Genomic DNA, 27595 nt, shown 5'->3' with positions numbered 1-27595 from the left:
CAGCATCCTCCGCCCTGGAGCTGGTTTGAGCTGCCCAGTTCAGCCTGGCTCTGGTCAGCTCAAGCTGGTTTCCAGCAGCTGTGCCCAGTTTGCATTAGCCCAGACCAGTCTGTGCCAGTCATATCCAGATCTGATCTCTGGGTTCCAACCCTAAGACCTGCCTCAGCTGGTCACCGTGGACTGTGCCGGAGGAAGCAGATCGAGTCTCCACCTTCGTCATTCTCTGGGAACCCTCCCCAGCCTTTCCTTTGGGCACTGGGCCCCAGGCAGGAGGCAGATTTCCAGCCTGGCTGCATGCTTGACAGCCAGGAGTTGTCTCTCCTAGTCCTCCTTATTTAAACATTCTCCTCTTAAGCTTTCATCATTTGCCAGTTAAGTCAACTAATTTTCTACTAAACCCAATTTCACTCATGGATGGAGGAAGAGCTCAGTAATTTTTCCTCATGCCATGTACTATTAATGATGCTTGAAATTATGCAAATAAAATTGATGAGCACAGCTGATTCTGGGAAAGCAGAAAGGGAAAGGCTTAACTTTAAAACGCCCACCCTGGACCTGTGCATGCACGAGGCCATCTCAGGATGCAACGGCTGGGCAGATGCTCAGGTTTGACTTCTCCTTCCCTCCATGCACGGCGGGGCACAGGCGGGGACTGGCTGACATCACCTCACTGCAATCTCATCACAGAGCGCACGGCTCCCTCGTGCCAACTCCTTCACCCCGGAAGCATCTTGCAGCAGCAAAGGCAGATGTGGATCCTGCACATTGCCCCAAATGTCACTCCAGTGAGCAGGTTAATTGAAACACCGAAACCCGAGGAGCGGAGCAGGGCCGGCTCATCCGTCCAGCCTTGTTGCTCCGTCAGTGGCCAGGACATCTGCCATGAACATCTGTGAATAAACTACAACAAATGTACAAGCTGCGTCTTTGTCCCGCCGCCTCCCATGCGGGTCATTTCGCCAGCCAAGGGAGACGTTTCTGTCACAGAAGCCAAGCCGAGACACTCGGAATTCAGATTACCTTCACATCCGGTTGACCTGTTTTCAAATTAAACTGGTGCTGCTCCTACAGAACGGCTCCCAGGGCTGAGAGGTGAGGCCCTGCGTGCTTCTGCCTCTCCCTGAAGGGCTCACGGTTACTCGGTGGGAACTGCCCAGGGCCCCATCCAGGCTACAAGGGTTGCCATCTTACTATGGGTTGACATTGTGTCCCCCGCCCTCCACATTGATATATTGAAGTCCTAACCCCCAATTCTTCAGGCTATGACCTTCTTTGGAGCTGGGGTCCTTACGGAGGTAATGGAGTTAACATGAGGGCATTAGGGTGGGCCCTAATGCAATAGGTCCTTATAGGGAGGGGACATCTGGACACAGGCACGCTCACAGGGAAGCCGCCAGGCAAAGGCAGAGATGATTGTAGAGATGTAGCTGCAGGACAAGGGTCACCAAGTTCCTCACCAGGAAACCACCAGGAGCCCAGAGAGAGGCCTGGGGCAGAGACTCCCTCACAGCCTCAGGAGCTCCCAGCCCTGCCAAAACCTTGCTCTTGGACCTGCAGCACACTCCAGCGCCAGGATTCAGCTCGTTCACTCCTGCTGTGTGAGCCCCACAGCGCGTGCTCCATTGTTACGGCAGCTCTAGGAGGCTCATCCACATCTCAAGCTGCATTGACATCTCCGCTGTGAGGAAAGGCCTGCGTTTATGTATCAGAGAGGCCCCGGCAGGGAATGTGCCTGGGAGCTCACAGCTGCACCTCCACCCTGGCCTCACATCTGTCACTGACCTCGCCAACTGTGGGGACCAATGCAATGCCCCCACTTTACAAAGGAAGAAGGAAGAAAGTACCTCCAAGAAAGGGCATGGCACAAAGTGCATTTCAGACCAGCAGGTTCCCACCTGATGCCCTGGGCAGGATGCCAGAGGCCCCACCATCTGGGCCACCTCCACGGGGTGCCTCTGTGGCCTGACCCCCCAACTAGGCCACACTCCAGCAACCAAGGGTATCCTGGGTGTTCTCAGGAGTGCAGAGGAGGACTCAGGATGAATCCTCCCATTCTTTCTACATCTCTTCTAGAGCTCTGAGCTTGGGGCCCCAATCCCATCCTCCAGGACTGCACTAGGGACACAGATGAGGCCTTTTGAAGAAGCCATGCATTCTATAATGTCCCAGCCCCACCGCCACCCAGACTGTGTCCTGGGCTGAGGGGCTTAGAAAAGCCACAGCCTCAAGCTTTTCCAATTCGCAACCTTTGGTGGCCATTACAATCACTGGGAGCTTAAACTGGTTACCTGGGCCCCCGCCCCAGATGAATGAAGTCAGAGATGCCTAGACTGGGGCCCAAACACTGGTAAGTTTCTAAAGTGCTTCAGGTGGTTTTGCTGCAGCCAGGGTTAAGAACCCCCACCCTGAATGTATTCCCACCATAGCTGATGCTGTAAATTTTGTAGGCATAACTGGGGAATTCTCCTGGGGAGGGTGGTTTGGTTTTTATTTTTATTCTTTTAGTTGTTTTTAAATTGCATTTGGTAGCAGATTTAGAAATCACCTTCCTAAGAAGATCCCCTGAGGTCGCTGAGCTGTTCACATCATTCTGTCCTGTCTGAGCAGGATCGTTCATTCACCCCACAGGGGACCACGGGCCAGGGCATCTAAGCACAGTCCTGGTCCTACCCATTTAACAAGCTGCAAACCAGAGATGGGGCAACCTCTCCCTGGAGCTGCTTCAGATCTGCAAGAGCCTGAGAGGAAATGGAGCCTTGCTTGGTAAAAAACACTGATTCCTGTGGGCTGTGGATGTGCATGTGTGTGCAAGAGAGTGTGCATGCGTGTCTGTATAGATGCATCATGTCTGCACATGCAGGAGCGTGCATTTGCACGTGTGTATGTGGAGTGTGTGCATATTCAGGTGTGTGAGTGGGTGTGCATGTGTGGGTGTGCACGTGTGGGTTCAGAGGCTATGAGTATGTGTCCATGAGTGTGCATGTGAGTGGGTGAGTATGCATGTATGTGCACACATGTGGTGGATATGCACGTGTATGCATGGGTGCATGCAGAGGCTGCATGAATGTATACACACACGTGTGCATGCATGTGAATGGGTGTTCACATGTGTGTGTGCATGTGGGTCTCTATGTGTGCATGTCTGAGGGCATATGAATAGTAAAGAACAAGGCAGTAAAGTACAATCAATAGTAAAGGAAAGGGCATTTCCTGATCTTGTCACTTTTTACCAGGGCCTCACTTTCAGGGCCTCCCAAGTGCAGCCACCCCCATTGTCCCTGCTCTGGCCCTGAGATAGGTGTTGGCAACTGTCCTGACCACAGGCTCAGTGCTGGGCCCAGGGGAGAGACCAGAAGAGGATGCAGAGCTCTGGGAAAGTAAGAGCTCAGGGTAAGGCGAGAGAGCAGAAACCCAGCATGGGCTGAGATGCAGAACAATTGAGTTCCATTCCCACCTCTCAAGGAGACTCGTCAGATATCTGCCTTTCTTACAGAAAGATGATACGGGTGGCATTGGGCTGTCATGAATGCAGAGGAGATGCCTTCTCATTCCTTGAGAATTCTTCCCATTCCCCAGAATTCTTCCCACTACATCCTGGGGTCTCTGGTGACCCAGGCATCAAGGGCCACTAGACCCTTGTTAGCTGCTCTGCTGAGGAAGGTCTGACTCATGGTCAGCCACAGTCACTGGCTGTGCCACTCACAAGTTGCTCAAGACCTTTTTAGCTTCCCCCAACCCAGGTCCCTTCTCTTCTCCCTCCTCCTCAGCCCCGCCCCTTCTGACTTCCCTGTAGGAAGCTTCCAGGCCAGGGAAAAATCACCTCTTTCCATAATCTGCAAATGTTAACTGCCTCTGCAGCGTTCTGCTCCACAGACAGCATCGATGCCTCTTCCAGGCCCTCTGTTCAGAGGGAGCCAGGGGTGGACATAGTTCAGTGTGCAGCAGTGGGTGCAGGCAAGCGAGGGGGCCCCACACCTTGGCTCTAAAGTGGCCTGCACAGTGCAAACAGCTGGATCTGACAACAAGGTGTCACCAGGGTGAGAGCCAGAGTGAGGGATGTGCTGTTTCCCTCTCCCAGCATTGGGAGTCCCTCTGTGGGTTCAGCACTAGCACTCGGGGACAGCTCCCAGCCGGGTTCCTTGCAGCTCCTCCTGGACCTGCTATTTCAAGGTGGGGATTTCCTCCCCTAGAGCCCACCCTCGACCTGGACGGTGCTTCTCAGCACAGCCACAAGCACACAGCTGCCTCTTTAGTCTCTGGCATCAACCTGCTTCTGCCCCATAGCCTCACTTACATGTGCTGTTCCTTTCTGGAGACACTTTTTCATCTTTACTGAGCCTATCCATTGAATGCATTCACTTAAAAGGATGACTCCAGCGCTGTGAATTTCAGGCGATGGGGATGAAAACCTTCAAAGCACTGGGTCATTTAGCAGACTCCTAAGCAACACAACCCAGACCCAGCCTCCTTCTCCCACTACTCAAAACAACTGGTCCAGACTCCTCCCTCTGATCAGAGTCACGGACGTTCTTCCTGAGTTACTGGCAAACTCTGAGTTGCAGGGAAGAAGTGTAGAAACTAAGGAGCTGCCCAAGACTGGCGCTTTGCTGGGCCCTAGTGACCTAAGACTGCCATGGCTCTGTCCTCATCAGCATCCTCTGCTCTCCAACACTACTGTACTACAGAGCATCAGCATTAGTGGAGAGAAGGCCAATTAGACCAGCAAGAGAGTAGGCAGGCTCTGGGGAGACACACAAGGAAACCACTTGAAAACCACCTGAGTAGAAGTTAATGGGCTAATGAAGAAAAGTTGATTCACATGCAAACAATTTTGGGGTCTTTAAGGAAGACCCTGAGGAATAATCTCATCAAATGTGGTGAGGAGGGGGGATAAAGAGAGGTTGGTTTGGTTAATGGGTACAAACATATAGATAGATAGAAGGAATAAGTTCTATGTTAGATAGCAAAGTAGGCCGGGCATGTGGCTCGTGCCTCTAATCCCAGCACTTTGGGAGGCTGAGGCAGGCAGATTACTTGAGCCCAGGAGTTTGAGAGCAGCCTGGGCAACATGGCGAAAACCCATCTCTATTTTAAAATAAGTAAGATTTTAAAATATATGTATAGCAGAGGCTGGGCACAGTAGCTCACACCTATAATTCCAGCACTTTGGGAGGCCAAAATAGGTGGATCATCTGAGGTCAGGAGTTCGAGACCAGCCCTGGCCAACACGGTGAAACCCCATCTCTACTAAAAATACAAAAATTAGCCCGGCGTGGTGGTGCGCGCCTGTAATCCCAGCTAACTCGGGAGGCTGAGGCAGGAGAATCTCTTGAACCTGGGAGGTGGAAGTTGCAGTGAGCCAAGATCGCGCCACTGCACTCCAGCCTGGGTGACAAGAGAGAAACTCCATTAAAAAAAAAAAAAAAAAAAAAGCAAAGGAAAAATATACACAAAGTTCAAGTTAAGGTTTTGCTTGGGAGAGAGGCAGAGAGAGATCGGCGGACACCAGACACAGAGTCGTTGGTGACAATGATCTTAAGTGGATGGTCACACATGGGAGGTGATTTGACTCTCATGTTTCACAACATACTTTAAATAGACTTTGTATGCATCAAATATCATATAATAAATATTAACAAAGAGAGAAAAATCTGTATTCCTATATCCCACAGAAACAGTGGTTAAAAATAAACCCAATCACACACTCTTACCCCCTTGGTATCCCCACACTCTCAGCCTCACCCCATCCTACCCTCAAGCACCCAGGGGAGCCTCTAATCACTGCCCTTCCACCTCCCACAGCATCTGAGGGACCCTGGAAAGCCCAGCACCGGGTAAGGGCACCGCCCACCCACCCCCTTCACCCTCCACATCTTACTGGTCTCCAGACCCTACAGTAGACCCAAGTAGGAGCCCAGTTCCAGAAGAGAAACCAAGCCTTCCAGGACGGCAGGCAGAGGGGCTCAAATGGCTTGCAGACGTGGCTCAACTCCACAAGCCAATACGTGTCAGTCTCTGAGCACAAACACCCGAGAAGGAGCCAGGCCCTGGCCAGACAGAGCTATGCAAATACACTTCCCTGCTACATCCCCCAAGACCGGGCAGAAGGAGGGGAATTGGGGTGGCGATGTCCCGCAGAACACCAGAAGGCCTCCCAGGGTCTCAGAGCCTCAGGGCCATGGGAGCTGCAGGTGGAGCAGGGGTTCCCACGGCCCCTGGGAGGGAGAGGAGGGGTTCCCTTCACCCCCTCCCTGCCCCACTCAACGCCAGTGGCTTTCCCCAGCACTCACCTCTGCAGCTCCTTCAGGGAGACTGTGACCCGCAGGCCATGGCCCAGGACATAGAGCGCAGCCAGAATGTCCGCCCACTGCACCATCTCCCCCAGGGGCCCGCCCTTCAGGACCCGAGGGCTGAATACGTCTCCGGACTCCTCCGTCAGGAAGCCGATGTGGACCAGGATCTGGGTTGGTGCAACACAGAGGGTGAGCAGGGAGGAGCAGCAGCTCTCAGCCCCGCCCCCCAGGGCACTGGCCAGGAGACCAGCTGGCAGCAGACCCTGTCTCCAGGCCAGGCCCCAGCAGGTGATTTGGCACCAGAGTGACCAGATCGGGCACTGGGGACACGGGCGAACAAGATAGTCATGTGCTTGCCCTCATGGAGCTTATGTTCCAGATGGAAGAGGTAGACAACAGTGAACACAGACAAGAGAGAATTTCATGAAATGATAAAGGCTCTGAAAGAAATAAAAGGGCAATGTGAGAGTCACGTAAATATCTACGGGGTGGAGGGAGGAAGAAGGGAGGGAAGGAAGAAGGGAGGGATGAGCTAACAAAGCTCCCCAGAACATTCCCGAATTTCCAGGCCAATACCATGACTTTTCTGCCTGACATGAACCAGATGTACACAGAATGCAGGACCCCTTGGGGGCTTGTCATTCGATCCCAACCTTGAAAAGGGCCAGGGGCCAACACCACAGACATCTATCCTGACTCTGCATTTCCACCCCTCGCTCCCTCTGATCAAATTCAGAAGCCCACTACAGCTTGTTTGAAGACCTATTCCATGCCCACTTGGAAGTGGGGGCCCTGAGTTTTCTCAACTCCTGCACATGAGGGGGCAGGGGCCACGCACCTGCTTCTGGTCCCTCCGGGTGGCCCCCAGCTTCTGCGCCAGGCGCTGGGCAGCCAGCGCCCACTGGGCTGTGAGCCTCTTGGTCCGCTTCTTCATGAAGATCAGGGACTCCTTCCCGCTGCCCATCAGGTCCAGGAGGTGAGACAGGTTGCTTCGGAAAACTGCCTGGAGGGGTCCAGACCTCAGTTCTCTCTGCCCCTCGACCTGTAGCCACCATCATTCCCCGCTGGCCTGGGGACAGGGGCTGGCACCCTCCCATGAGGCTGGGGCCTGCTCCAGCTTCTCCCACACTTTGTAAGGGACTCATCAGCCCCCAAAACTAGGGAGTCCTGCCCTCCCCATCAACACACCCTCCCCAGCCCAGCTCTAACCACGGGCACCCAGCCCTTCCAGGGAGGTAGCCAACCACAGCAGTTCCTGGGATCCCAACCACAGCAGGGAGGCAGTGGGCGGTGATCATAGCCAGAACTCTGATGGCAGGGGACAGATGTGGCCACCACAGCAACTGTGTGCCTCAAACCCATTAATTCAACGGTAAACCTCAGATGCATCGTCTGTCAAATATGATCACACGAGGATGGCTGGGAACTTCAAGTGCAAATAAAGCGTCTGGACACAGAAAGCCCTCAATAAGTGACAGTTGCTATTACTACTATTCTACTCTATTAAGGGAGCACCTCCAGGCCCCCCACCTGCCCTGCAAAGAGGCCCAGCTTGGTGGCATCTCAAAGAAGACAGACATGCCCTGTCAGGCTGGCCTCCTGTCTGCCCGGCAGGGTGGGCTGGGACTCGCCCGCACACCTGGCACAGCCGCTCAGTCTCATTCCCGCAGGGCAGAGGTTTCTGCCCACTGTCCCTAAGGATGTCCAGCCATGCCGGCCCCTCACCAGCCCACCCACCTCCCAGGCCCACCTGGACTTTGGGGAGGGGCTTGGGTGCCCTCTGGGCAGCCGTCTGGTTCCTCCAGGGCAGCGGGGGGCAGAACCACTCGACCTCACTGAGGTAGATGAGGAAGGAGCATTCGGTGCCGTCCACCCCGAAGAAGGCGTAGCAGGGGTCAGAGGTCCAGCGGGCACGCATCCACTGCAGAGAGGGCCAGGCTGGGCAAGGGGCTGCGCCAGCCCCACCAACCCTCGGGGGCTCCCCTGCACGTGCACCCCAGGGGCCCTGAGGTCAAGGATGGGGCCCATGGGGCCCGCCCTACTGATGCAACAGGGGACAGGGCAGAGAAGAGATAGAGCAAGGACCTGCCTGAAGGACCCCAGAGATGGCAGGGGCAGGATCACCAGCCCTCATGTCTGGAAAGAGGAGGGACTGAGAGAGAACGCTGGCTCAAAGGTCTGGGGCAAAGAGCCAGGAGTCCTGGCTGTCTCACTCTCCCTTTGGTCCCCGTCTCCCTACTACCAGAGCAGGATTGGGCTAGAGGCCAAGGTCAGGGAGCAGCTTCCAAGGCAGCCAGGGCTGGAGCCATGGCAGGATCCACCTGCAGTGATCCCAGATGGTCACTGAGGAGGGGGTCTGTGGCACCACTGCCCACCCCTTAGGGCATTCAGAACCAGCGGGGGGCTGGCTTCATGGCTGTGGACAGCTCCTACAGGGGCAGACTTCATGCAGCCAGCGGTGGCCCCAGAGATGGGGCAGGAAGACTCTGTGTCCAGCTCTTGGCTGGGCCAGGAGGAGCGGGGACAGGGCGGCCAGGGCCACTCCTCTGAGTCTCTGGGGGACGCTGGCTGCTGGCGGTGACACTCGGAGATGGAATCATTTGCTGTGAGAAAGCACCGACACCTGAGAGCGACTCCTCCTGGGGGATTTGGGTTGATGGGGGGGGTGGATGCGCTGAGCAGAGAAGCCGTTTCCTTGAGGTTGGCCTCTGCCAGCTGTGCCTACGTTAGGGGCAGGGCTGGACAGAGAGGCCCTAGCTAGTGGACATCCCCGCCCCAGCCCAGGCCTCACCTCCACCTTCCCTGAGCAGTCAGGGAACTTGGGGTCACTGGGCGCCTCACACTGGTCCCGCCGGCCTTCTGACACTGTAGGGAGAGGTCACCTTGCTGAAGGCCTGGGTCCAAGGAGGAGCCCAGGGAGGGAGGCCTGGGTGCGGGAGGCAGCTTCCCACACAATCTGCTGCCAGACCTTCCCACCTTAAAGCTCACCAGCACCATAACCCACCCACAAGGTCATCCCGGGCCTGGGCTGCCCGCAGCCTCCTCAGGGGATTCAGGAGCAGTGAGGAGCTGGTGTGAACAGCTACCCAGCAGCCGCCTGGATGGGCAGACCTCATGCACCCACCCGAAAGCGTCCCCAGCGTTTTCTGAGGAGGCAGAAATGAGGTTTGCAGCCCCCAGCTCATTGCTCCTCACATCACAGGGACTGGAGGGGGCCACCCAGGGACCCTTCCCCACGTGGCCTCACTCCTGGAACTGTGGATCCCAGAGGCTGGGATTCCAGGGACCTCCACTGTCCTCAGCACCCTCCTGCCGGGTCGGGGGAGTGAACCCCTAGTCCTCCCCCTGAAAGCCTCAACTGGGGCCCCGAAGAGCCAGAAGAGCTGCTGTCAAGAGAAGTCAGCCACATCGCAGGTGTCCCACCCTTCCAGGGCCCACTCAGCACCCAGTTCATTGGCTCCCTGGGGTAGAGGGCACCCCCGCCCCCCTGGCACCCACCCTTGCTGTGCAGGAGCAGGCTGTGGCGCAGGATCTGGTCCACCTTCACAGCGATGTCGGAGACGTTCTGGGCAATAGCCTGGATCCGCTCCATGAGGCCGGCCCCAGGGGGCATCCTAAGTGGGAGAAGCTAGAGGTGAGCCACAGAACCGGCCAAGATGACCTTCCCAGGAGGGCCCTGCCAGTAGGCCCACGGGCAAAGATGGCAGGCTCTGCAATACCCCAGGCTCCCAAACCCTAACCCCAAGCAGACCAAATGGTGGGGAGTGGATCGGGTGGGAAGATGGAGCTGGCAGCCTACCCCATCCAGTACACACGTTACAGACATCTAGGAAAGCCCATATCTGCACATGTTGGTCATGACTTTATGTGTGCCCACAACTGCACATGTGCCCACAAGTGCATGTGTTATTATATCTGCAGAGAGGCCCTTACTAGTGGACATCCCTGCCCCTTGGCCCCAGGCCTCACATCCACCTTCCCTGAGCAGTCAGGGAACATATCTTCATGTGCCCACAACTGTACAGGTGCCACATCTGCACATGTCCCCACATCTGCGCATGTCCCCACATATGCATGTGCCCACAACTGCACGTGTGCCTACAACTGCACACATACCCACAACTGCACACATACCCACAACTGCACACATACCCACAACTGCACATGTGATCACATTTGCATGTGTGCCCACGACTGCACATGTGACCCTGTCTGTACATGCGACCCTATTTGCACATGCGACCCTATCTGCACATGTGATCCTATCTGCACATGTGACCCTATCTGCACATGCGACCCTATCTGCACGTGTCAGGCATGTCTGTGCATTACTGCACGTGTGCTGAAGGGTAACACATGGGGCTGAAACAGGCAGAGGAATTCCATTCAAGAGCCTGGCTAGGTTCTGTCCAGGGACCACACAAGTGACAGAGGCCTTTTCCCAGGCACAGCCAGGCCTCTCCCAGTCTGTCTCTCTATTTCCTCCCAAGAGGCCGTATTGTGCCAAAATGAATTCCACCCACAGAAGCCTGGACACTTGCCAGGTATTAAAACTCCGGTAAATTATCACTGGCTTCCTGAGAACAAATCCTTCCCAGGATCTTAAAGGAGGTGACTGCCACCACCACAGCCCTCCACCTCACCATCGATACCAGTGTTGCTTTTATTTTTGGAGAATTTATTTCCTGTGTTGATTACTACTCAGCTCTCAGGGACATTTATTAGCCGTCATAGGTCGTGCTTCTCTCATTGCAAACTTCTATTGAGATGGATTCCCCTCGGCTGGCAGATCTTCTCACACAAAGACAGTCCTGGGGGTCTTTCTCCAGGAAGCTGCTGGCCTTTTTTTAAACATATTAATTCAGTTTCCTTTGATTCTCACCTCACCCCGTGGCTTTGCCGGCCCTGTTTAAGCTCCGTTTATCCCTATACAAGGTCTTTATGGTTGCACATAACAGAAATTCAATGAAGGATTTTTCCAACCTGGGCTCCGCTCGGGTCTGCAAACCCCACCTCTCCTCATCTTCTGAGCCTGGTGAGCTGCCCACTAGAGAAGGCATAACAGAAACCCTCAATGGCCACCCGCCCTCTGCAGCCATCCTCCTCTCCCACCTCCACCTTTCCTAAGGAAAGAAAGGGCAGTAGCCCCATACACGTCAAGGGACTAGTCAGGATGACAGGTGGGGGCAAAGCAGACACAGAAGTGGAGGGGACAAAAGGCAGATGACAGGAATGGGGAATGAGCCGCCTATGTACACACATGCATACACACACATGCATATACACACATGCACACACACATATATGCACACGTGCACACACACATGCACACAGGCACTCACACATGCACACACACACATGCGTGCATACACATGGACGCACACACGTGCACACATATATACACCCCAGTAGACACATGCACACAGACACATGCACACATAAACAAACACACACGCACACACGGACACACGCACACACATGCACATGCATGCACACATGCACACACAGATGCACACTCTTGCACACACGCATGCACACACGCACACACACATGCACACACGTACACACAATCCAGTCTGTCCTCTCACTCTTTAGTTCAGTGCCCAAGGCAAACTTTGACAAAAACAAACAAACATAAAACTCTTAAAATAAAAAATGCCACCACTTTTGTGTTAGTTTCCTTAGGCAACTGAAATAATCTCCACAAACCAGGTGGCTTAAAACCACACCCATTTCTCCTCTGGCAGCTCTGGAGGCTGGAAGTCAGACAGCAAGGCGGCAGCAGGGCCAGTGCCTTCCGACTCTGGAGGAGTCTCCCCCAGGCCTCCCTCCCAACTTCCGGAAGTAGCAGCAGCCCTCAGTGTTCCTCAGCCTGTGGCTACTTCACGCCGACCTCCACCTCCGCCTTCACACGGCCTTCTCCCCTGTGTGTGTCTGTGTCCACCTTCCTCTCTTTATAAGAACACCAGCCATGGAACCAGGGCCCATCCAAATCCAGCAGCACCTCCTCTTAATTTGACTACATCTGCAAAGACCTTATATCCAAATAAGGTTACAGTCACAGGTCCTGGGGACCAGGGCTTGGACATGGCTTTTTGGAGCACAAAGTTGAATGCATGACAGCCTTCTGTGAGATTGCAAAGAAGAAAGAGAAGAGACTTAAAAGCCACCTGCTTCGTTTGCTCAAAAAATCCTCAGGCAGAAGGAGGTAGGAGTATTTTTCATCCGTCCAAAACACATCAAGGTTCACTACCATTACCAGTACCACACAAGGAGATGAGAGAAGCTCAGCCCCCTATGAGCTGTGTGACCCTGGGCAGGTCACTGAGCCTCTCTGTGTTCACCAGTCTTGTCTTTTAAGAAATAAGGGCAGCTACTATCGTGAGGCCTGAACGAAGAGAGAGCTGTAAAGTGCGTGGCCAGCGGTACCTGTGCGACATCAGCACTGTTTGCATTCGTGTTCAGCACTGATATTGATGTGGCTGAAGCAGCAGCCACAGGGACTTGGGTTAGACCAGGGCACATCAACCTTTTCTCATTATGGCCCATCTAGGAAGTTTCTTAGACGTTCTTACCGCTACTATGCTTGTTTAAGAACCAGTGTTTGCCCTTTTGGCAGTGATGTGCTCCCACCGACAATGCCTGGGTTCACCCCAAGAAGAAACATGCCGATTTGATGTCTGCTAGGCTCTGCAATCAGTCCAGATGAAGATCGTGGAGCTGCTTTCCACGCTGATCTACAGGGGCAGGACGGACGCTCCTTTGACAGGAATGAATTTTTTTTTATATACAGAGAGAGAAGGAGAGAGAGAAGGGCTCTCACTCTGCCACCCTGGACAGAGGCTGGAGTGCAGCGGCGAGATCACCTGCAGCCTCAACCTCCGGGGCTCAAGCGATCATCCCAATTCAGTTTCCCAAATTGTTGGGACCATATGTATGAGCCACCATGTCTAGCTAATTTTTAAAAAAAATTTCTGTAGAAAATACGTTGCACAGGCTGTTCTCCAACTCCTGGGCTCAAGTGATCCTCCTGCCTCGTTCTCTGAAAGTGCTGGGATTACAGGTGTGAGCCACCATACCCAGCCTGGAATGAATATTTCAAGGACAGAGTGCAGAGGCGGGAAACCTCCACTGTTGCAGGGTCAGGGTTGGAGACCAGCAAGGGCAGCTAAGGCCGGGCTCTAGGGCTCCCATCATGACAGGAGGCACGCAAGGTGGAGAAAAACTGGGTGCCTGTCCTACCTTCTAACCAGAGACCCCAGGGCAAAAACAACCTATGTCAAGACAAGCCGGGGCTCCTGCCAGGTCAACTAGAGACTTTGGAATGGACCTCAACCCATTTCAGCCCCTCCTGGAGACACCTCTCCTTCTCCATCTGTGCTACAAGAGCCAGATCACTTTCTGAATCTCCTGCCCCACTGCGGGTGTGGTTGTGAGTGGCCAGCCTGAAACCCCGAACGGAGTCCTGAGTCCTTGAGGACAGGGACTCAATTTTCCTGTGTGGAGCCGGGCGCCACCCAGTGTGGGCCACGTGCTCGGGGCTCCATCACTGTAGGCTGAAGAGTGTCTCCAAAATTCATGTCCAGCTGGGACTTCAGAATGCGGCCTTATGTGAGGGATAAAAGACAACACGTGGCCGGGCGCGGTGGCTCAAGCCTGTAATCCCAGCACTTTGGGAGGCCGAGACGGGTGGATCACGAGGTCAGGAGATCGAGACCCTCCTGGCTAACATGGAGAAACCCCGTCTCTACTAAAAAATACAAAAAACTAGCCAGGCGAGGTAGCGGGCGCCTGTAGTCCCAGCTACTCGGGAGGCTGAGGCAGGAGAATGGTGTAAACCCGGGAGGCAGAGCTTGCAGTGAGCTGAGATCCGGCCACCGCGCTCCAGCCTGGGCGACAGAGCCAGACTCCGTCTCAAAAAAATAAAAATATAAATATAAAAAAAAATAAAAAAATAAAAAAGACAACACGTAATGTGCAGTGTATACTGCTCAGGTGATGGGTGCACCAAAATCCCGCAAATCACCACTAAAGAACTTACTCATGTAACCAAATACTACCTGTTCCCCAATAACCTATGGACATAAAAAAAATTTTTATTAATGAAGTTACTGCTATGTGCAATGACACAGACGAATCTGAGTCACAATGTTGAGCATGATAAGCCAAATAAAAAAGATTATGGGCTGGGCACGTGGCTCACGCCTGTAATCCCAGCACTTTGGGAGGCTGAGGTGGGTGGATCACCTGAGGTCAGGAGTTTGAGACCAGCGGGCCAACATGGTGAAACCCCGTCTCTACTAAAAATACGAAAACAAAAAATTAGCCGGGTGTGATGGCGTGTCCCTGTAATCCCAGCTACTCAAGAGGCTGAGGCAGGAGAATCACTTGAACCCAGGAAGCGGAGGTTGCAGTGAGCCGAGATTGTGTCACTGCACTCCAGCCTGGTGACAGAGCAAGACTCTGTCTCAAAAAAAAAAAAAAAGATAATGTACTCTGTGACTCCATTTATATGATGTTCAAGAACAGGCAAAAGTAATGCTGATAGAAGCCAGCGTAGAAGTTAGGTTTAGGGACTAAGAATGACTTCCGCTGAAGGAACACAGGAAATATTGTGTACTAGAAATATTCTATGTAACCTAGTCTCGGTAGGTGAATCTGTCTATATGTGAAACTCCATCAAGTTCTACCTTTAATATTAGTGTACTTTATGAAAAATACACCTCAATAAAATTTTTTTTTGAGACAGGGTTTCACTCTCTTTGCCCAGGCTGGAGTGCAATGGCACAATCCCGGCTCACTGCAACCTCTGCTTCCTGGGTTCAAGCGATTCTCCTGCCTCAGCCTCCCAAGTAGCTGGGATTACAGGCATGTGCCACCACGCCTGGCTAATTTTTGTATTTTTAATAGAGACGAGGTTTCACCATGTTGGCCAGGCTGGTCTCGAACTCCTGACCTCGTGATCCGCCCACCTCGGCCTCCCAAAGTGCTGGGATTACAGGTGTGAGCCACCATGCCGGGCCAATAAACTTATTTTTTAATAAACGAAAGAAAGCAAGCAAGCAAGAGGCCTTACTTGGGAATAGGGTCTTTGCAGATGTAATTAGTTCAGGTGAGGTCATATCGGATCAGGCTGGCCCTAAGTCCAATGACTGGGGTCCTTCTAAGAAGGCCACGTGCAGACACCCAAGGGAGAAGGCCATGTGACGAAGGAGGCAGAGAGTGGAGTGATGCATCTGCTGGACAAAGAAGGCCAGGCACTGCCAGCGTCCACCAGGAGCATCCAGGAAGGGGCAGGGAGGGGTCTCCCCTTGAGCTTTGGAAGGAATACAGCCCTGCAGACACCCTAATTTCAGACTTCTGTCTCCAGAACTGGGAAAGAGTAAATTTCTGTTAGTTTCAGGCATCTGGTTTGTGGTCATTTTTTATGGCAACCCTAGGAAACTACGATAATCACCATCTGCAGAATTGAGGGGAAATGGTTTTTAATCCATCACAAAAGAGAGTCCAGGCCCAGGCCCAGAGGCTCACGCCTGTAGTCCCAGCACTTTGGGAGGGCAAGGCAGGAGGATCACTTGAACCCAGGAGTTCGAGACCAGCCTGAGCAACCGAGTGATACATTATCTCTATAAATAATTTTCAAAATTAGCTGGGCATGGTGGTGTGCGCCTGTGGTCCCAGGTACTCAGATTGAGGCAAGAGGATCGTTTGAGCCCATGAAGTCAAGGCTGCAGTGAGCTGTGATCGCACCACTGCACACCAGTCTGGGTGACAGAACAAGACTTTGTTTAAAAAAAAAAAGAGAGCGAGAGAGCCTAGGTTCTCCTGGATGTTCCTGCTCTCAGGAAGTTCTTTCTGCCAACCATGTCCCTACTGCTGAAGGCCAAGCTTTAATTCACCTGCCGCTCTCATAGGAAAGAAAGAAATCAAGGGATGCCCTTGAGTTTCAAGCCCTGGGTCAGTGACTCTCCACATTATCCAGAGATGTATTGGAAAGAGTGAAACCCGGGAAGTCAGAGGTCCTGGGTTCAAATCCTCGCTGCATTTCACATTTGTGTGGCCTTAGGCAAGTTACCTAACCTCTCTGAACTCAGGCTTTAACTCCTGTGAAATCTGAGTAACAGAGTTATTGTGAGGATTAGCTGTGAGGCCAAATGTAAAGTACTCAGCATACAGGAGATGCTCAATACATGCTTGATATGCTTTTGCTCCCCAGGGACAGCAGTCATCCCATTCCTGAGAGGAAGCATCATACGCCCAAATACAAAGCAAAGCACTTTACTTTCTGGGAGATTCAGCAATTTTCCTACGACAAGCATGTCTGCGTAAAACCTATCGCCAGCACAGGCTTTAAATAGTGCAGATGGCATCTGTCTGATTTAACAAGTTCAACTTGTTCAAAACAGAATTACTTGGCATCACTATTATTACACTGGACTTAGCATTTGCACAGCCCTTTCTATTTTCAAATCATATACGACGAGGCTTCTCTCCCTGAGAGGTTTTTCTAAAAGTGACAACAAAAGTAGATGTCAAACTGCAACAGATCTATGGCCTGGGAAATGCCTGGTTGGAAAAGAAAAAGAGGGGCTGGACTTGGGGGACGGTGGCCAATGGCCTTCAGCCAATGTGGTCTGGGGAACCCAGGGCCTTGGTGTTGTCACCGTGTGGGGAACCCAGGGCCTTGGTGTTGCCACCGTGGGGTAGGCAGTACAAGCACTGACTTCTCCACCAGGGCCAGGAGGTGCAGGCCAGAGCCCGTGATGATTTTAGGGACCCTCGAAATGTTTGAATTTCTTTAAAAATTGGGGGGCAAAAAAACCCTTGTAGATCAAGGAAAACATTTTAATACGTGATTTTCATATATTATAAAATATAATTTTTGCCATGGGTTAAATGACGTTCCCCCCTTCAAATTCATATGTTGCAGCCCTATCCCCCAATAGGTAAGAATGTGACTTTACTTGAAAACAGGGTCACTGCAGATGTAATGTGTGATTATAGGAGGTCATATTGGAGTGACCAATATGACTGGTGTTTTTATCAAAAGGGGAAATTTGGTCTGAAACTCACATACAGAGAGAACACCATGTGAAGACTCGAATTGTGCTCCCATCAGTCAAGGAACAACCAGAAGCCAGGAGCAGGGCCTGGAACAGATCCTTCCCTAGCACTGCCTGCTGACGCCTTGATCTCAGACTTCTGGCCTCCAGAACAGTGAGACAATCAATTTCTATTGTTTAATCCAGTGGTCCCCAACATTTTTAGTACCCAGGACCAGTTTCTTGGAAGACCATTTTTCCATAGACCCAGGGAGAGGGGCAGTGGGGGTGGTTTCAGGATGATTCAAGTGCATTACATTGACTGTGCATTTTATTTCTATTATTATGAAATAATTATACAACTCACCACCATGTAGAATCAGTGGGAGTCCTGAGCTTGTTTTCCTGCAACTAGATGGTCCCATTTGGGGGTGATGGGAGACTATGACAGATCATCAGGTATTAGATTTTCATCAGAAGCAGGCAACCCAGATCCCTCACATATGTGGTTCACAATAGGGTTTTCAAGCCTATGAGAATCTAATCCCACTGCTGATCTGACAGGAGGCGGAGCTCAAGCGGTAATGGGAGCGATGAGGAGCGGCTGTAAATATGGATGAAGCCTCATTTGCTTGCCTGCTGCCCACTTCCTGCTGTGCAGCCAGGTTCCTAACAGGCCATGGAGCAGTACCAGTCTATGCCAGGGGGTTAGGGACAGGTGGTTTAATACAATCAGTTTGTGCTTCTTTGTTACAGCAGCCCTAGGAAACCAATGCCATTAAAATCTTTTTTTTTTTTTTTTTTGAGACAGAGTCTCACTCTGTCGCCCAGGCTGGAGTGCACTGTCACAATATCAGCTGACTGCAATCTCCACCTCCCCGGTTCAAGGAATTCTCTGTCTCAGCCTCCTGGGTAGCTGGGATTACAGGTGCCCACCACCACGCCCAGCTAATTTTTGTATTTTTAGTAGAGATGGGGTTTCACCTTCTTGGCCAGGCTGGTCTTGAACTCCTGACCTCATGATCCACCTGCCTCGGCCTCCCAGAGTGCTGGGATTACAGGCATGAGCCACCTTGCCCAGCCTAAAATCTTTTCTATGGTCATCATAAGGCCGCCCAGGGAGGCAAGACTTCTTTTAGACTTTTAGGAGGACACGAGAAAACCGTTCCACTAACGATAATGACAGTTACACAGCCAACCGGTATTGAGCACTCACTTGTCCAGCTCTTTCTATACTCTGATCTCGTTTAATGCCCATGACAACATCCTGGTCCCTCTTAATGCCCCCATTGGACAGATCAGGAAGGAAACCAAGGCACAGCAAGGCTGAGTGACTTGCTTAGGGTCACACAGTTATTAAATGAGAAAATCAGTCCAACCAGGCAGCCTAGCCCCAAAGCTCACCCCGCCCAGCACAGAAGGCTGCTACACAGGCAACATGGCTGGAGAGGGACAGCTGGAGACAATGTTCCTGGTGGCGAACAGGGAGCCAGGTGGGCCTAATGAATGCCTGGACACAACTGCAGTGCCTACAAGCTTACGAGGGGCCTCCAGGCCTTGGTCTTCAGCAAAGGAAGCAGCCTAGAGCCACAAATGGAACACTGTCTTCAATCAATCAGAAAAGGCTGCCCTGAGACACGCTGGGTTGCCGGAAGAAAATCCATTTTCCACCTCTTACACCCCGGGAAGGTGTTGCCAACAGGGGGGCTCTGAGACAGGCAGGAATGCACCATTTCACCTGGAAGGGGTCCATGCACAGGGTGGGGGCAGGACATCAGGATCGAGGCCAAAACTGAGCAAAAGGCCCGGCAGGAGGCGAGGCCGAAGCTGCTCTGGCAGAAGGAGTTTCCCAGGCAACAACCACCCTAACCCCTGTAGAATCCATTACCAGGGTATGAACCTTGAATTCTATCTACCCCGGCAGGGGGGCAGAGGACAATCCACTGGGCCTTACTCCCACCACCAAGTGCATCCAGTCCTTCTCCAGCTGACACAGATGCCCCTGAGCCCTTTGGTCCTGCCTGTAGTCCATTTTCCTTTCTTTTCTTTTCTGCCTTCGTTACATGCATTTTAAGAGAGGACGTCTGTTAACCCAGGCGAGCTTGAACCGGTGGCTTCCGGCAGAGCAGCATGAACATGAACAGTGAAGACCTGGCCCGTCAGAGTCAGGGAGAGGGGAGGCTGGAGGGCTCAGGAGGGGTGTCCCCAGAGGAGGTCCCATCATCCACGTACATACACACATATTTACCACGTGCCTGCTCGGTGCTGGGCTCTAGGCGTAGAGGAACCAAACACAGATGAACTAAACGCAGGCCCAGCCTCAAGGATTCCCTGAGGGAGGTTATCAGGGAGAGGGGGCAGAGGGGAGAGCAATCTAGGGTGTGTCTGTGTGGGGTGACCCTGGGGCGCATCACAGGGTATCACTGAGCCACTCAAGGGCAAGAGGGAAGAACACGCAGGTACCCAAGAGCCCATACTGTACGTGCTAGTAACAGGTGAGCTGGGCAGCTCCAGCATGTCCACACCCACACATCCGAAAGACCGGCCTGCCCTTGAGCCGGGCGCGGTGGCTCACGCCTGTAATCCCAGCACTTTGGGAGGCTGAGGCGGGCGGATCATGAGGTCAGGAGATCAAGACCATCCTGGCGAACACAGTGAAACCCCGTCTCTACTAAAAATACAAAAAAAAAAATAGCCGGGCGCGCTGGCAGGTGCCTGTAGTCCCAGCTTCTAGGGAGGCTGAGGCAGGAGAATGGCATGAACCCGGGAGGCGGCGGAGCTTGCAGTGAGTGGAGATCACGCCACTGCACTCCAACCTGGGCGACAGAGCGAGACTCCGTCTCAAAAAAAAAAAAAAGGAAGGGCCTGCCCTGGACCTGCTCCAGGGAGCTCACCCCTCAGTCCTTGGAGTGTCCCGCTGATAAGAGTGTCCCTGTTTACCTGGGGCCTTGGGCCACCCCCGACAGTCTGTGCTTCCCTGTGACTGATGGTGGGGGCCTTGGGCCACACCGACTCAGCTTGACCTCTGGAAGGGCCAGAGACTGAGATCAGCCCCGGAGTGGTCAGTCACGCCTCTGAGACTGAGCCCCCATAACATCACTGGACACCAAGGCAGGCAACACCCATGCGTGTTATCCCACATTGTAGCTGGGAGAGCAAGTGCGGTCATAGCTTCACTGGGAGAGGGACACCGGTGCTCCATGTGGATCTCCAGGGCTCTGCCCTGCCCGTGCGCCGCTCCCCTTGGCTGATTTTCATCCATATCCTTTCACAGGAATAAGCTGTCACTGTGAGGATCATGGCTGTGCTGAGTTCTGAGTCCTCCGAGCAAATCACTGGACCTCAGGGTGGCCTTGGGGACCCCAGATGTTCTGTGCCAGTGCCCTGCATCTGGAGCCCTAGGACTAGCCTAAGGTCACCTTCTCCTCACCACACAGGGTCTGCCAGTTTCCTTCTTGACTGGCACTTGGGGCTTCACTGGGGGGCAAAGGCCACTGGCCCATCACAGTCCTGGAGCGTCCTTCTAAAGACTTCCTACCTGGCCAAGCATGGTGGCTCACGCCTGTAATCCCAGCACTTTGGGAGGCTGGGGCAGGTGGATCACCTGAGGTCAGGTGTTTGAGACCAGCCTGGCCAACAGGGTGAAACCCCATCTCCCCTAAAAATACAGAAATTAGCCAGGTGTGGTGGCGCATGCCTGTGGTCCCAGCTACTCTGGAGGCTGAGGTGGGAGGATTGCTTGAGCCCAGAAGGTTGAGACTTCAGTGAGCCGTGATTGAGCCACTGCCCTCCAGGCTGGGCAACAGAGCGAGACCCTGTCTCAAAAAGAGACTTCCCACCTCCTGGCCCTGATGCCACACCTGCCTTGCTGTGCTGGCTTTTTCTTATTCAGTGGGGTCAGGGGACACACTCCAGGAAGCCTCCTGCCCTCCTCAAGGCCTGTTAGGGCCACGGAGGGCTTAGAAGAGGAACAACCTGTGTTCGAAGCACCGAGAACTTTGGAGCCTGCCAGGCCACCAGGCTGGCCCTGTGCTGCATGTCCTGGACCCACGAGCCTCTCTGAGCCTCGGCTCCCTTGTCTGTCAAAGGAGGCAGCCCTGGGAGAGCTGTGCGAAGGAGTAAGCAATAGAAGGCGCTTGCCTTGCCTGCTCCTATGAACCATGTCTGTGTCCCCACAAAATTTCCATGTTGAAATCCTAATCCCCAGGGCCAGGCGCAGTGGCTCACGCCTGTAATCTCAGCACTTTGGGAGGCTGACGTGAGCAGATTGCTTGAGCTCAGGAGTTTGAGACCACCCTGGGAAACATGGTGAAACACTGATTCTACTAAAAATACAAAAAATTAGCTAGGGGTGGTGGCGGGTGCCTGTAATCCTAGCTACTCTGGAGGCTGAGGCAGGAGCATTGCTTGAACCCAGAAGGCGGAGGTTGCAGTGAGCTGAGATTTACCACTGCACTCCAGCCTGGGTGACAGAGGGAGACCCTGTCTCCAGAAAAGGAAAGAAGGAAGGAAGGAAGGAAGGAAGGAAGGAGGAAGGAAGGAAGGAAGGAAGGAAGGGAGGGAGGGAGGGAGGAAGGGAAGGAGGGAAAGAACGAAGGAGGAAGGAAGGAAGGAAGGAAGGAAGGAAGGAGGAAGGAAGGAAGGAAGGAATCCTAACCCGTAATGTGATGGTATTAGGAGGTGGGGCTTTTGAGGGGTGATTAGGTCATGAGGGTGGAGCCCTCATGAATGGTATTAGTGCCCTTATAACAGGCCCCTGGCTGGGCACAGTGGCTCACAGCTGTAATCCCAGCACTTTGGGAGGCCAAGGCAGGTGGATCACCTGAGGTCAGGAGTTTGAGACCAGCCTGTCCAACATGGTGAAACCCCATCTCTACCAAAAATACAAAAATTAGCTGGGTGTGGTGGTGTACACCTGTAAGCCCAGCTACTCAGGAGGCTCAGGCAGGAGAATTGCTTGAATCTGGAAGGCAGAGGTTGCAGTGAGCCAAGACTGTGCCACTGCACTCCAGCCTGGGTGACAGTGGGAGACTTGGTCTCCAAAAAAAGGTCCCAGAGAGTTCTCTCAGCCTCTTCCCACTGTGTGAAGATATAGCAAGAAGTTGACCATCCCCCAAAGTTTGGCCCTCCCCCAAAGCTGACCATGCTGGCACCCTGGTCTCAGACCTCCAGCCTCCAAAACTGTGAGAAATGAATGCTTGAGGCCGGGCATGGTGACTCACACCTGTAATCCAAGTACGTTGGGAAGCTGAGGTGGCCCAATTGCTTGAGCTCAGGAGTTCAAGACCAGCCTGAGCAACACGGCAAAACCCTATCTCTACAAAAATATAAAAATTAGCCAGGGATGGTGGCATAAATCTGTAGTCTCAGCTACTCAGGAGGCCAGGGCAGGATTGCTCGAGCCTGAGAGGCAGAGGCTGCAGGGAGCTGTGATTGTGCCACTGCACTCTAGCCTGGGCAACAGAGGGAGACCCTGTCTCAAGAAAAGGAAGAAAGAAAGAAATGTCTGTTGTCTATGAGCCCCCCAGGCCATGGAATTTTGCTACTGCAGCCTGAACTCCTAAGACACCTATACGTAGTTACAGGTATACCTATACTTAGGTATACCTAGCGCTCATACCTAGTTTTAATGATTATTGGTGGTGTTATTACTATCATTATTATCACTACTCATAATGGACATTCAGTCAAAGTTAGGTCTCACCCCCTTCTGGATGAAGTCCCAGTTAGATCTGCCCAACAACAGAATGGACCACGTCAGAAAGCAGTGAGTCTCCCAACCCTGAAATTGCCCCACCCGAGGTTTCAATGGCTCAGAAGGACCGAGGACAGGACTACCGCCCCTGCTGAGGGGGTGACCCTGAGATCCACCACTCACTGTCCCTCTTCAGACCGAGGACTCAGTGGGGCCTGGGTTCCTGGTGGTGGTGAGTCTGGCCCACGCCTTGGCACACGATCCTGTAGTGACAGATTATTCCCCAAGCCAGGCCAGGAGAGCACCCACATCACGGCCAATAAGAGGGGAGGGAAGGTCTCCGGTCCCACCCTGCCTTCGACAGAAAAGCTGGAGACATTCATCATGATCAGGAAGCCCTCAGGGCCAACAGGACATACTTGCGGCCTGAAGGATCCCACCTCCCTCCCAGCCCGGCAGGGACTGCACTGGGAACTTGGCTGTCGTGTGGTTGGTCCGGCTCTCGGCACTGCGGGGCTGTGCTAACAGCACAGGCCTGGCTCAGACCTAGACGGGATCCTCCTTACCAAGCTGCTGGTGACATTCAAAGTTCAGAAGTGCCCAATAGAGGGTGACTGTTATTATTATTTACTATTGTCATTAATTATCATCATTAATTATGATGATGATTAATAATTATTACTTCAGCCAGCTCTGCAGCAAAGTCCGTTGGAATCCAGAACATGCCCTGGGGGTCGAGGGCTGCCCTTGGGTGGCACTGGCTGAAAGAGTGCCCTGACCTGCCAACCACACGCCTCTATCCCAGTGAAGGTACCCACTGTGGCCCGAGACAGTTTCTGAGACCAGAGGGGTTTGCAGACAGCTCTGGGCGGGGATGGGGACAGGGAACGGTGACTTCCCAGGCTATCTGGTGTGTTCCCTGAGAGCTCTCCCCTCCCTGCCTGCTGGAGCCGCCCCTTGGTGGGCCCAAACCCATCACAGTGACCTCCCGTGGGCTCAGTCACCTCCCATGGGCACTGTGACCTCAACAGCCTGCCTGGGTCCCAAGGTCCCAGGTCGTCTGACAGATAGAGTGGCTTTCCCAAGGTCAGACGGCAAGCTCCCAGGACTGACACTGCCCTGTACCAGCCTTGCATCTCCTCACTGCCTCTGCAAAACAGCTCAATACACCTGGCATGGGAGACCTGGGTCTCAGTATATTTTCTGCACACCCACTAAGCCCCAGGCGTTCCACCAAAACCATCGTTTCTTACTCGGAAAGTGAAAGAATGCCAAGCGAGGCCTCTGGTCACTGTCCATCACTGTCCACCCTTCTTCCCAAGGCCGACCTCGTGCAGCCAGCCTCCAGGCACTGCCCCAGGGGACCAAAGAGGCAGCCAACACTGCAGGCCACATGCCAGACCCAGATGCTCTGTTCCCTCCACCATCTGAGGCCTAGGGCAACAGGCTGGGGCCAGCGGAGAACTCTGGCTCCGCAGGTGGCCAGTGGCAGGTCACTACTTCCTCTCAGGCCCCAATCCTCAACTCCCTTCAGGATGGTCCCCCAAAGAGGCCCCTGAGACTCAGTCCCTTCTTCCTGGCCCCACGAGGTTACCACTGATTCTGGTCCAGTCTGCTTACTCTCCAGGCCACCTCCAGAAGGAGGTTTAATTCTGACTTCCTCTCCTGATTTATGAGAGTTGCATTCAATTAACGGGGGTATTGATCTCCCGGCCGCTGGCTAGGGTGCTTGCTGGGGCTGTTATTTTATTATGAAACTGATCACTTTCCTTTTTAAAACACAGAGACTCACATACACAGGTGCCTACAGACACGCATACCGGGAGACCTGAGTGCACACGGCTGGAAACGTGAGCGCCGGAGCCAGGGAGACAGATCCTCTCTGTCGCCGTGTCTCTGTGTCCACCTCTGTCTCTTTCACACACACCACACGGGACATGGAGCCCCCACCCCAGCATCCAGCCTGGCTTGCATTTGCACTGCTCTCTTCTGCTTCAGCTCCTCCTTGGCTCCATCCAGAGCCACCCCCGAGGCTGGGGGGGCCCCCTCCCCAAGTGAGAACAGAGGGGACTCCTCTCTCCCAAACTAAAAATAAATACATAAATACACCCATGCACACATGGGACAGAGCTGGGGTTGGGCTGTGTGCGGTGTCATTACCACCTGCCCGGGGAAGCAAAGCCTGAGATCACTGCGTTCCAGGGACAGTGGCAGAACCAGCAGGAGGAGCCACAGGGACATGGGGCCAGGCATGGTGCGGCCACTGGAAGGACCTGGGTGAGCTGGGGACCATGAGGGAGCGGGGAGTAGAGGAGGGACCTGGTCTTATTGATGACTTAGAAAGACCTCACTGGGCCAGACGTGGTGGCTAACACCTGTAATCCCAGCACTTTGGGAGGCCAAGGTGGGCAGATCACATGAGATCAGGAGTTTAAGACCAGCCTGAGCAATATGGCGAAATCCCATTTCTACTACAAATACAAAAAAATTAGCCGGGCGTGGTGGTGCACACCTGTAATCCCAGCTACTTGGGAGGCTGAGGCGGGAGAATTGCTTGAACCCTGGAGGCGGAGGGTGCAGTGAGTCTAGATCGTGCCACTGCACTCCAGCCTGGGCAACAGAGCAAGATTCTGTAAAAAAAGAAAAAAAGAAAAGAAAGAAAAGGAAAAAGAAAGAAAGGAAGTAAGGGAGGGAGGGAGGGAAAGAAAAACCCCAGTGGCTGCTGAGTTGGGAAGAGCTGGTTGGGGCCAGTTGGTGGGGTGAGAAGAGGTGGGCTTCTAAGGTGTATTCTGAAGGTGGGAGAATTTGCTGAGGGACAGGGTGAGCGTATGAGAGAGGACAGTCAGGAGTGACTGTAAGGTCGGCATCCAAGCCATGGCAATAATGGCGCTGATAGAGCCTGCGATGGGGGCTAAGGAAGAAGGGGGTCCTGGGTGCAACCAGGAGACCTCAAGTCTGAGCATTCCCAGGACACCCAGGTGGGTCGGCAGGTGCCTATTCTGAGAGCAGCGGCATCCAGGGCTACAGCCCCAGCTTAAGATACAAACTGAGGAGTCTAGAGGACAAAGGTGTTTTTTTTTGTTTTTTGTTTTTTTTTGGTTTTTTTGTTTTGCGAGACAGACTCTCACTCTGTTACCCAGGCTAGAGTGCAATGGTGCGATCTTGGCTCACTGCAGCCTCTGCCTCTCGGCTTCAAGCGATTCTCCTGCTTCAGCCTCCTGAGTAGCTGGGATTACAGGCATGTGCCACCATGCCTGGCTAATGTTTGTATTTTTAGTAGAGACATGGTTTCTCCACGTTGTTCAGGCTGGTCTTGAACTTCCGACCTCAGATGATCCGACCACCTCGGCCTCCCAAAGTGCTGGGATTACAGGCATGAGCCACCACACCTGGCCTGAAGATGGTTTTTAGAGCCATCAAAGTTCAGGGTTCAAGCCCACCACTGCCCCTCACTCACCAGGTCCTCCAGCCACAGTGCTCCCAGGTAGCCCCTCCTCCCTGGTCTGCCTCCCTCGGGCTCAGCCACGTCTGGGTCTGCAGGGTCATCTGCTCCTTCCCTCTGTCCAGAGCGCTGGCTGTCTCCCCAGTCAAAATGTCCCTCCTTCAAGGCTATCCCAAACTCCCCCTGTGCTATGGGGACTTGGTGATTCTAAGCCTCCCACAGCATGGCTGGGTCACCCCTTTCTCTAGACTCTAACAGTACAAGGAAAGGAAAGGAGACAAGCTATTCTTCCGAGCACCGAGCACAAGGCCCAGGCCTCCCATCAGCATCATCTCTAACACACTTGAAGAACCTGAGGCTGGCAGAGCCCAAGTCCGCCCAGGTCTGCCCCACTCCCAGCGGCCACCGGCCAGGCTGGGCACTGGGCATGCAGTGGAATTCCATCTCTTTTGTGCCCTCCACTTGCTCTCAAATCTCCAGCCCAGACTCCGCACACACTAGGCATTCAACAAATACAGACTGACCTCCTCAATCCAGACAGCCTCAAATTTCGGTGGTTTTATGGCCTTATGGAAAATTCAAAGATCATTACTATTTGGCTTTAGGATACATAATACGATGCCATTTGCAGCAAATCTGCCTCCCTAATTATGTTTTCCTAGGCTAAAATCACAAATTTATTTTCCCTGAGGACACACCAGCCATGAGTGGAAGGCGGCAGCCCAGAAGCTTCCAAAAGGGCTGAGGAAAAACAGTGGAGGTGTTTTTCTAAGCCACAGGAAATTTCTAAGTGGGGAATCCAAGTGCAGGCACCTGTGGGTTTTCTGGAAACGCAGCAGCAGGCACTCCTGCAGGACTCTTGCCGGTCTAGCTGCAGGTTGGTTAACCTGGAGTCAGGTTCAGGGTGGGGAGGGGGCAGGAGTGTTTGTGCACAGGGGCGTGTGAGCAGGTGGCTTTCACAGGCCCTCGACACACCCACTATTTCTCTCCCTGAAACCAGCAACCACAGTGTCCCTGAAATTGATGGCTCTGCCTGTGGGTGTGATGGGGTCTGCCCACATGGATGGTTGTGATTTCCCAGGAGGAAGCTGGGAGGTGGCACGTGTTTCCCCTTCCCCGACAA

At 53.4% G+C, this 27595-nt stretch overlaps 1 protein-coding gene across 3 annotated transcripts in view; it reads right to left on the bottom strand.

Annotated features, from left to right (window-relative positions):
* The window catches only part of MGAT5B (alpha-1,6-mannosylglycoprotein 6-beta-N-acetylglucosaminyltransferase B), an 82901-nt gene that overhangs the window by 37793 nt on the left and 17513 nt on the right, over positions 1-27595 (bottom strand). For all 3 annotated transcript variants that reach the window (XM_033182322.1, XM_033182323.1, XM_033182321.1), the window contains 5 exons: positions 9792-9907; positions 9085-9158; positions 8044-8214; positions 7132-7296; positions 6291-6460 (listed from right to left, as the gene is read on the bottom strand). In XM_033182322.1, the coding sequence (XP_033038213.1) occupies positions 6291-6460; positions 7132-7296; positions 8044-8214; positions 9085-9158; positions 9792-9907 (696 nt within the window). The remainder of the gene's footprint in view (positions 1-6290; positions 6461-7131; positions 7297-8043; positions 8215-9084; positions 9159-9791; positions 9908-27595) is intronic.

This window comes from Trachypithecus francoisi, unplaced genomic scaffold (genome assembly GCF_009764315.1).
Source record: "Trachypithecus francoisi isolate TF-2019V2 unplaced genomic scaffold, Tfra_2.0 Lachesis_group20, whole genome shotgun sequence".
Classification (NCBI taxonomy): Eukaryota; Metazoa; Chordata; class Mammalia; order Primates; family Cercopithecidae; genus Trachypithecus; species Trachypithecus francoisi.
The sequence above is the reverse complement of the archived record's forward strand: the minus strand, read 5'-3'. Positions and strand labels throughout refer to the sequence as shown.